General features: G+C 43.0%; 1 protein-coding gene across 1 annotated transcript; it reads right to left on the reverse strand.

Annotated features, from left to right (window-relative positions):
• Positions 1–213: 213 nt before the first annotated feature.
• LOC307243982 (kelch-like protein 9) lies at positions 214–10465 on the reverse strand (the record flags this gene model as incomplete). The annotated part of the gene is made up of 10 exons (XM_080018953.1): positions 10339–10465; positions 7421–7554; positions 7103–7296; positions 6790–6922; positions 5928–6124; positions 5398–5473; positions 4679–5242; positions 3777–3956; positions 2683–2796; positions 214–710 (listed from the first exon to the last, which is right to left on the reverse strand). Exons 1-10 carry the CDS (start codon positions 10356–10358, stop codon positions 214–216), a joined length of 2109 nt encoding a protein of 702 aa, XP_079875079.1. The 5' UTR covers positions 10359–10465.
• Between the last annotated feature and the right edge of the window lie 1038 nt (positions 10466–11503).

The raw sequence follows: 11503 nt of genomic DNA on the forward strand, positions 1-11503 counted from the left end.
ATATTTATGACTACAGCACACTGAAAAGCTGGCAGTGCATTTGGACAAATTGTCCAAATTGTTCTTGTATATCGTAGCATCAGGGCAAAAATGTGATGTGTCATGTAAGCGAACAAAATAAAGCTTGTTAACCACAAAAGGGAACATCATAATCCCTCAAACTCGCCACTGGACTGCAGAGACACTTCCTGCCGTTTCGTTGGCTCTCTGCTCTCAGTTCTTGGCAGTGGGCAGCGGGCATTCCTGTATCTGTGCCTCATCCACTGAACCCTCGGGCAGGTGCACAGTCATTGTGCATGCTCGAATCCCCCCCAGCGGTTCCAGGATGTTAAAGACCCTGTGCCACGTGTCCTGCTCAGGGTCGTACCGCTGGACAATGTCCACCATGCACCTGGTGTTCCAGGAGTAACCCCCCACCACGTAGATCTGCCCGTTGAACACCGTCATGCCGACGTCACTCTGCCCCCGTGGCATGGGGGCAACCACGGTCCACTGGTCAGCCCCAGGGCTGTAGTATTCGCAGTTGAGGACGTCGTCATAGTCGCCGACGCCCCCAAAGTGGTTCCCACCCATGACGTAGAGACGGTCCCCCAAGGTGCACATGCAGTGCAGCCCACGAAGCTCCACCATGTCCGCCCGTCGACGCCATGTGTCATCCACAGGGTCGTAGCGCCACAGCTCCTTCTGGAAGGCGTCCCTGGTAATGCCGCCTGGGTGTAGAGGGTAGACAACGTAGGCAAATGTACTTGGCAAATGTACCATGACTTTTACTTTAAAAGTCAAATTGATTTCATGGCAAGATAGCATTTTTGTAGCTCTGAGGTTAGCAAAGCAGGCTTTTGGCTGGACATTTTCCTGTTAAAATCAGGGAGGAAGGCCCAGAAACTCTGACCATAATCAGAGACGAAGGCCCAGAATATCTAACAAATCACAGAAGAAGGTTCAGAATCTCTGACCAATCAGGGAATATTTTTGCAAAAAAGGTTTAGAAGTAGGGGATATCAACAAATTGCCTCATTGTAAAGGTGCTGAAACATGGTTCGAAGACCGTATCTTATAAGTTACATTATTGCATTATTGTTGGAACCAAATTCTTAGGCTTATATTATTGTAAATGGCAGCCCCTAGTGACGGGCTAGGGTATTGTTTAACTCACTCTTGTTTAGAACACAGTTTATCTTTATTTTGTCCAAACCCCCCTCTTTTGTCGATGCATGGGTCGACAAACAACAATAACCCATATCCCGGACTGGAAGAACCTTCAATCACCTCAACTACTCAAAGTAAGACTCAATTAAAGCCAATAAACTGTATTGAGGCAACGTGGAAAGGAGTAGAGATGACCAAGGGCGTCTGTGTGGCACAACCAAAAATGACTGAATATGTCATTTAACAGACGCAAAGCGGCAAAGTACACGTCATACACATACAGCTCAAATGACTGGTAAAATAGGTTAAGTTCAAGTTTTTTTTTTTGTTTGAGGGTAAAGAGGTGGGGATCTTTAGGACGCGCAGAGGTAATAGGTCAAGCTGGTGAAAACGGGTCTTACATATGTGGTGAAAGCTGGTTAAAGATTCAAGTGCTGTTTTACATGCAAAAGTTCTATTCAGCTTTGAGGAGGAAGAGTGATGTGTATTCGGAGGCTGAGCGTGAGGCAGGCACCCTCCCACTGCATGCAGATGTGCAAATGGTCCAAAGAGAAAGGAAGTGGTTTGGGGCTGTAAGCTGAAGAGCACTGTGGCCACGCCGCCCCTCTCTAGAACACACCTGCTTTTTGTAACATTTACATTTTCATGCCACAGCACTCCTCTTAGCCGAAATCTGAACACATAACAACTTTTTAGTTATCCACTTTTCTCATGTCGCCCTCGTGGAATTACAGGATAATAACAAGAAAATAATAATTCACTTGGCCCTGATAATAATTGTAGACCAAATATGATGATAGGACTTGATATGGCACCTTTATAAATGTTTTTTATAAAGTTTGTTTTCCACAAAGTAGGTCTAATTGAATCAACATTTGCCATGTGATTTTATTTTTCTGGTCTTTCATTTATAAATTCTTTCAACCTGATTGTCAGTACGCGAGTACAAACAGAACAACCTTTGAGAGCTGTGTGTTTAAGTGGTTAAAGAACTCTGTAACCCAATTCAGCCACAGTGCTTTTGTATTTCCTGGGTTTGTTGGCCTACCGCGTTTCTCACCCGAGAAGCCAGGTCCCCATTTAGGGTTGCTAAGAGACGGCCCTAGGATAAAACCGAAAATAGGCCAAAAGTACTACAGGAGAGCTGAACAAAACATATTGTCAAATCGGGTCGCAAAACAAGCGTTTTATAAAGAGCTGAACTTTTACTTTCTTAGGACTTTCCTAATGTACGATGGCCATAACCACATAATTATTCAACTTTTGATAATACCTAATCTGCAATGTTGTGCTGAACGACTGCTCCATGGTAAATACATTTGTAATAAAGAACTGGTAATTATACAAAACTAGTTTATCTGTAAGCTGGCAGGTGTGCGCTTATGGAGCTATCATGGAGACTTTCTATCTTCCCAGTGATGGATGGAGTTATTCAGAGAGTTGAATGGGGTCATGTGTTGAAATTGGCTTTTGGTTCGTTTCTAAACTGAACTGAAACTTCCTGTTCCAAGACACTGGACGGTCTTTCATTACCTGAGATGTACATGAGGTCCTCGTGCACGGCTCCAGCGTGCCCGTAGTGGGGCTCCGCCATGTTTGTCACAAATGTCCACTTGTCTTTCCTCAGGTTGTAGCATTCTACCGTGGCTGGGAACAAACAGAAAGAGGAGTAGAAATTGAAACTGTTTTTTTCCACTTTGTTTATATGTATTGGGATTACGACTTTAAAACAGTAAGATGATAATATGAATAGTACGAAAGCTTAACACCAAACAATATCTTAACACACACTATTTTTCCACCCTAGCACTTGACTCTTCATGATAAAAAGAGTGATGGTTATGGTTTGCGATTGCCTGAAAGCTCAGGTATGATGCAATAAAGTGCTAAAAGGGAAAAATAGCCTGAAGTTATGTGTTCTGCTATGAATTGTTAAAAACTGCAGGTACTCCTCACTTAACGACTGAGTTAACCGTGGCGATTGCAAACGCTAGTGTAGTGAATACTGACAGACTGCGGGAACGAGACTGAGAACGGCGATGAGATGAGATGTATACAGTGTATATAGTATATATATAGTGTTTATTTAGTGTATATATAGTGTGTATATAGTACATATTGTGTGTGTATATAGTATATATAGTCTGTATATAGTATATAAAGGGTGATGCGCGATGAGATGCTTGATGCTGAGACGCCGTGGTATTGTATGCAGCGTACGATACAGACTGTTCCGAGAGCTGGTTGTAAGTCCGAACGGTCGTTAATCAGGTAGGTCGTGAAGTGGGGAGTACCTGTAATAGGTCCTGTCCAGCTACTAAAAAAAAACAAAAAAATGTTTTCCCTAGCCCATTCATCTAAGCATGTAGTGTTTAGTAGTGCTAGAAGCGTGTAGTGCTATAATACAAAAACTTTGTCCCTGAATGGGTGTGCTTGGCTCACATGCTGTAAACTCGGATATTCCTGAAATCTGTGCTGCATTTCTGTGGTGTGCGTAATGGCTCTAGCGAAGAAGCTCTTTACATAATGTCACAATTGTTAATGTGCAGCTACTGTGATCGTGAACAAACTCCAAATTGCTAAGAAGTTAATGGGTCAGGTGTTGAATTCATGCTCATGATCCTCACCAATCTCCCCTGAACTGTTCCTTCCTCCAACTGCGTACAACTTTCCCTTCAGAGCGCTCAGGTGGAAGAAGGTCCTGTTCTCGTTCAGTGAGGCTATCTGAAGCCACTGGTCAAACCGTGGGTCGTAGCGGTAGGCACTGTCTACAGCCGTCTTCCCTTTGGTGTCGTAGGTGCTTTGGCCTGAGAAGTGAAACAGAGGCGCAAAACAAGTGAGGTCTACAGCCTAAGACCCTCATAACATCAGAGAAATTGACAGCAGGATTCATTTGCAAGTCTTTGGAAAGTAGGGTGTAGCGGTGCTAGACAACGGGCTGTGCCCTTCAGAAGTATACACAGCCAAAGCAGTTTTGCAATTGGTGTACACAACAAACGCTCATGTCTAACAGTTTACAAGAATCAGACTATCAGAAGGCATTGCACTGAATTTACTTTGTTTACAGGAAGCAATTCCTTTGATCGCGACAAATGCTTTTAAATGAAAGGCATTCTGTGCAAAATATCACCGTCATAAAAGCTGGTGTGACTGGGGCCTAATGGTGAATAGTTTTGAATAAACTATCAAGACTAAATCCAGTCCTGATTGTGTAAGTGTGAAATGACAAACTGTAGAAAAAAATGGTTTCTGATGGCACGATCTGAAAGCTGAAGATTTGAAGAAGTTTGGGTTTATACTGTTCGCCATCTGGGCAGGAAATAGAGTCAGAACTCTCAAATGAGTAAATGGTAAATGGACTGCATTTATTTAGCGATTTTCTAGCCACTAAGTACTGTACAGGCGCTGTAAACTAAGAGACGTGATACAGTGGTTTGATACTACTGACAAAACGTATTATAAGTTGCTTTAGGCAAAGGCATCTGCTAAATGACATAATGAAATGTCATGTAATGGTAGGTTCTCCTACCTCCCACTATGAAAAGGAATCCTCCCAGCAGAGCCACTCCGTGCTGGTACCTAGGGACTTCCATAGGCTGCAGGGCCCTCCAGTGCCCGCTCTCCTGGTCGTACAGCCTCAGCTCCCTGCTCACCACCAGCTGCTGCCTCATCACACCACCCATCACCAGCAGGTGTGTGGCGTCAGAGCGGATGCGCGTGCGCTCCGTCTGCAGGCTCGGCTGTAGGAACGGCATCATCTGGTAGTTACTGGCCTCCAGGAGCAGGCTGACGCAGGCCGCCTCAGAGCGCATCACCAGCTCACCACCTCCGTCCTCCTCCTCCTCCTGAGAGATCTGTATTAGCTCGGTGGGGCTCATCAGCGGGAAGCGGATGTGGCGCATCAGGGCATACACAGATGATCTGCGCCCGGGGGCCTGGTGATTGATCCAGGATTTGGTGAGGCTGTACAGCTCTGTTTCTGAGAAACCCTTCAGGGAGTCGCTGGCCAGAGCTTTGGCCAAGCTGTTCTCAGACAGCTTCAGGAAGAGACCGTTCTGCACCAACACCCAAAGGTTCTGACTCACAAACTTGCCTGGAAGGGACATTTGGATGTAGAGAAAACGTTCACAAATGTTCACAAATTGGCAAAATTTGCAATGTTGTTTTTGGTCTAGTACTGCATTACAAAATTCCAATGCAGAAATATGAAATGTGCTGATGACTCCCTACACTGAATCCACAACTCACCTACATTCACCTGGACATCCTCCAGGAGCAGCTCAGTAGCAATATTCTCCACTTCTATGCAGTTATCAGTGGTGAGCTAGACCACACATGAAAGGACAGCAACAAATTCAGACCGATAAATGTCAAATAATAGCATTACACCATTACATTACATTACATATCAATTAATTAAACAGGGTTAGGCAATACATTTTTTCTCAATGCCGAGATCACTGTTTATTTTTCTGCAACTGCTTTATTCAGTGCTAAATTTTAATAAATAGAACATAATACTGTCACTGAGTTTCAACATGAAAGTGGAACTGAATGCAAGTCCATCATGTTATCATGTTGTGTTATCTATTTGGAAATGATCTAATTGAGCAAGAACATTGTTTCATAATCACTCCAATAGTGTGTTCGCCATGTTGATCAATGTCGATGGAAAACACAATGTGCTCTGGTATCAGATATTCTGAATACTATGTTTCTATGACAGTTGTAACATTTGAAAAATTGCCATTTTGAAGTAAGAGTGTTAGGTCCCTTACCTCACTGCTCAGCATCTGGTTGCAGAAGTCGAGCACAGGCAGAACCTGCAGGAAGTTGGCTGCCTCCAGTGTGTCATGGAGGTTACACATGTTGAGGCTGACTTTGGATGTATAGGTGAAGTCTATAATGTTTTTCAGACCAATCTTGGTGACCCCATGGAGTTTAATTTCTCTCATCTCCTGCTCCCTCATGCCACCTGGAAATAGACAGGAATAAAGGAATTGTACAGTAACCAAGACGACATACCACATTAGTATACCACAATTGTATGTCTCTTTTGAGTGAACAATGAAATCAACAACCGTCTACCATCACAAGATAGGGATGAGCCTCATTACTGAACTAACCGACTAACTAGTAAGCCAGCTCACTGACTGAATGGTGAAATCACCATACGACTATGTATTTGATTAACCGACTAAAGTTTAGAAGATAAGATAAAGATGATATCTTAGTGGTGAACATCGCCATTGACTGATTGCCTACGAGTGGATCAGAAAAACTGACAAGTTAAATAGCTGACCTACTAACTGACTGTCCAAATAACTGTTTAACTGACTGACTAGATGATTAATTACCTAACATATTAACTAACTGACTAAATGACTTGACGAAAGGTGGAGGTGCTTAAAGTTGACTTTTGTAGTTGACGATTATACCAAAAAATGCATGCATTTTAAATGGGTTAAATGCAGATCTGATCAGATGGCCAGGGCAGATGTTTCCTGTTTCTTTTCCTCTTCCATTGACATGGGTATCATTTAATAGTGAAAGAAGAAGTAATCTATTTATAAGTAAGTCAGTACAGTACTCTGTCAGCCACTCGGTGCCAGGCTACAGATACAGTAGATGATAGCTTACCGGTGAACATGGCCTTAAAGTAGTCGCTGGCGGAAGCCATGATGACCCTGTGCACAGGGAATGTGTCAGCACTGTCCCCGGGCACCAAGATGACGTCACACAGAGTCTCATCTCCCCGAAAAGCCTCGAAGCCCTTTTCACACAGTCAACAGTGTTTGCCGTTAATGACACAAAGCTACAGGAAAAACCTTCATCTACCTACTTGTCGATCTATTTATCTGTCTGTCGGTCGGTGGGTCGGTCGGTCTGTCTGTCTGTCGGTCTCTCTATCTTTCTCTCTGTCTAATACGCTAGAGCTTTCACTGTACTGTACCTGCAAGATGTTTTCTCCATGTTTGGAACTGCTAAAAAACTTAGGCCTTGGTGGAAGCCTGGGTTTCAGGGAGGCGTCTGGCCGTTTAGGGGTCACCTTCATGGGGGCAGCCGCCTGAAGATTTGGGGCTGGTACTGATGGTGGTGGCACTGGAGAAGGGGCTGGGGATGGGGCTGGGGGTGAAGGCCTGTCATCTGAGAGAGTGGAAAGGAAAGTAGTTAGTAAGTACAAAATGCTGTTGTATTGGAGTATAAGATAGTTTCTATTTACTGTGGGCCTATTTTTGGTAATCCCTTTATGAGGAAGGGGAGGGGAGACCTTGGGCAGCCGGTCTGTCGGGCAGCACTGGTGGTCTGTCTGGCTGGGGTGCTGGTCTGGGTGGGTCCCTGGAGTGTCTGCTCCCCAGGCGAGACAGTCTTCTGTGGAGCCTCCCCTGCACGCTGTCACTCCCACTGGCCATTAGAAGAAGAATTTATTTAATTTTACATTGCTGTTCCTTCTCACTCCTGTATTGTGTTGCATGTACTGTCAGTGTTGGGTTGAATAACAAAGGCTTTCATATTGTACTTTTAGTTTTGTGAAATTTTCGATTTAAAGTGCACCTTAGCAAACAAACTTTGTTTCTCACAGATTTGTAAAAAACTGCATAGCTTTTTGTCCCTGCCATTTTGTATGTCTTAGTTTATGATCAATTCTGGTTTAGTAAAATGATTACTGTTTGGAGTTTTGCCAAGAGTGGATTGTAGATGGAATAGTATACAGAATTTTCTTTATTATGTTTTGATATAGTCAAATTAAACCTCAGAGCTGCTTTGTGTCCTGATCTCTGGAATCGATCAGGGAGGGAGGAACACCCATGGGAGGGACACCTAGATATATGAGAATGCTGTTCGTGGACTACAGCTCAGTGTTCAATACCAGAGTGCCCTCCAGGCTCGTCAGTAAGCTCAAGGATCTGGGCCCGAACACAGCACTTTGTGACTGTATCCGAGACTCTGAGTCACCCCCGCCGGGCTGTGTCCTCAGCCCCCTCTCCTCTACAGCCACCATCAGTGCAATGTGACTATTGTTTATTGAATATTGATTGTATATGCACCTTTTTACTGCTTTTTATATTTATTTCTGCTGTACCCTTTATTGTTTTGACAACTTTTATTGTTGTTATTCTGATTGCTTCTGTTTTTTTTTTTTTTGTTTTTTTTTCATTGAATTTTTCATAATTATATGTATAAGAGCCTCCCAGCCGATGAATTTCACACCAGTTTACTTGTCCAACATGAGTTACAATAAACATCTTGAATTTAACAGACAGGGAAGCCAGTAGCACCTTACCCCATTTGGTTGGCCTCTTGGGGGCACGGACTGTTATCACGCTGCAAATAGTTCCTGAGCGGAGGCAAAGAGATAAATTATGAATATTATTATTGTTAATAATAATAATAATAATAATAATAATAATAATAATAATAATAATAATGAATCATATTTAAATAATTGTAAGTTAGGTGCTACGCTACATGCTATGGAGGAGGGTTTTGTGACCCCATAGCATGGAATGGATGTGCTGGGAACCATTGCACAAGTACCCAAACTGATCAGATGCTAACAAATTGAAAGGCAATTTAATAAAATGAATGATAACATTTTCTGGCATTGACCCCATCGTATTTGAGTCAAGCATCTGCATTTCATTATAAGCAACATCCAGAGGTCCAACTAATGAAAAGCAAATGAATAAATGAGGAATAGAAGTTGTCTTTCTGATTGAACTTGCGCTAAGAGCTCCACTACTGACTGTTCAGGACAGGGCCATTCCACGCATTGTAGCTCTTCAAAACAAGAGAAGAGATATATGCATTATATCCATTTCCTCATTTTCTCAATCGTTGTCAATGTTAACATTCTTTGGCAAGCGACAACATGTACAGTGTTCCTTGAAAGTCTTGGATTTGAAGTCATTGTTTGTAAAAAATACTCGACATTTTACTAAATGCCCGGAAAACTCATTCTTATGTTGAGGAAATGAGAAACATAAACTAATTTGTAATTTTCTATTAAATGTCCTCTTGGGAGAAAAGTATCAGTTTTTGAAAAAGGTGACAAGTCCCATATATCAGTACCTACACATCGCAAGTGCTTGAACTTCGCTTAACTTTACATAATCTATGAAAACTGGACATGTTTTCATAGATTATGAAAACATCTGTTGATTCAACAATTTTCTGAAATGTTGTTATTGGTGACCTTATGAAACACCCTGAAGAGCAGTTTGAAAATATAAACACGGTAGATAAGCTGGCGCCGCAGGAAGCAAAATGGCCACTCAAGGTTTCTTGTGTGCCTGGTGTCTAGGAGCCGTGTCCGGCAGCAGAAGGGGTTATCTTGTTGATAGCTGTCTATGAACTGTCTGGTTTTAACTTGCAGATCAAGTATTTTTATTTATTTACACTTGGTCATCATTACACTGCATGCCAATTCTGTGCATACACTATAATCTGTAGCTTTAATACACAATTGTGTGCTTTTGTTATTGTATTTTTTTAACTTTCAAACTGAGAGCGACCCGTTCCCTCTGACATTTTGTTTTGTTATCTGTGAGACGGGGACGGTCACCTTATCTCACGGTTTGACGGCAGTTGTAGTCGCACATTGTTTATTATCTATTATAGTTGTGCTTAAATGATCTGTTGCTACACGGCATTAAAGTACATTGTGCATGTGTGGTGGCGCCCCTTTCGGCAGATGTGTTGTTTGGATGTGTAGGAGACTGTGAGTTAAATTAGTTAAATTAAAGAGTGTCGCTGTGTAATAAAACCAGTGGTTACTCTGCTGATCCGTCTTGGTTAAAGTCAAGTTTTCGGGAATGTGGTGTTGATTCTCTGTTCTTTCTTCAATGTTAGTACAGCAGTAACTAAAAATGATGTGCACCTTTTTCTATTTTAAATCTTGAGAGGCTGGTTATTCAAAGTAGGATGCAGAGTTTAGAAGGAATCAGTTGTAATGACATGCGAGAGCAGCAGCGTACACAGTAAACACTCAAATTAAGAAGTGTCACTGTATGTTGCAATGTGAGGTGAAGATGAAGGAACTGTAACATCATGATAGCACTGCACTTGGAAGTTTTGGACGTGTAAGGAAATATCCGTTGACACAGACTGCAGTGGCCTCCAATTGAATCTGCCAAACGACAATTCTCTCTCTCGTTGCATGCACCTATGGGCGCCCGGCGTCCTTACCTGGTAGAAAACCTTCTCATGAGGCTGGACCTGACGCCCCCCTCCAGCCTGCTGCTGTAGCCTGCGACCTCTCCAGATGAAAATACAGCGAGCGCGATGAGCTGCCTGGAGACCCAGCGCCGCACGTTTCTCTGCCTTTCACCCCCGACTGTCAATCGTTTCCTGTGTAACTTCTCTTTCTGTCTCTTACCCTCACCCTCATCCGCCTGTCTCTCTCTCTTTGTCTCTTTCTCTCTGTCTCTGTTTCTCTTAGTTTCTTGAAGCGCCGCATCCCAATGTGTGATACGTTTTGCTGAGTTTAATGTTTTAAATCCCACTTTGTACGGCGCCTTGTGTGTTGGTGTCACATATAGGAGAGGGAGTAGTCATCCAACATCACCAGAAACACTGATAATTGATTATTTGAAACCTGCTTGTTTAATGCAGAAAATCCTTCATTGGGAGTTGAAGGCTTCTCTGATTCAAGTCTTTTCCTGATAAAATGTACATGTTTTAATATTGAGGTTAAAGTGAAACCCTGGTTCTCCGATCCTTTACCCTAATTCTACTCTACTCTCCCGCTACTCTATCTCTGCTGGACGGGATGGATGGGACATGTTCTGATGCAGCATGGTGCTGGAGTCCCATACAAGGTGACCCCCCTCCCGAGGCTCTGAATTAGCTGCTATAAGCTCCCCTGCAGCAGGGTGGAAGTCCCCCTCCCCCGGCCTACAGCTGTTTCACATTAGGTTGAAGCAACGACGAAAGAAACAAGTCCTTCGCTGTGACCACATCTCTGTGGTTTATTGACTGCAGATAAGTTAGAGGCTTCTAGAACAGCACTTCTTCATCCTAGCAGGCATTTATTCAACACCACTCAACTCGCAGCACCTAAAAGCCTAGTCTATGTCACCCGCCATGACAGTCAATACCAGGGATGCGCACATACCGAGACCAGTATTGATTATCGGGTATTGGGTAGGATACCATGCTCATCTACTCGTGCTCGTACTTGTAAAAAAGCTCCAATGCCAAAACCTGATAGCATCGTAGCTGTAGGCCATGCTTAAATCTTTGGAACTCAGTGGCAGTTTTGTGTCATATCTGATTTTGTTTCAACAAAAGAGAGAATAAATCTGAAAATAATCAATGTACAGGGTCTTCAGCAACCAGCAATCGCTATACC

Source organism: Zeus faber, assembly GCF_960531495.2.
Source record: "Zeus faber genome assembly, chromosome: 18".
Classification (NCBI taxonomy): Eukaryota; Metazoa; Chordata; class Actinopteri; order Zeiformes; family Zeidae; genus Zeus; species Zeus faber.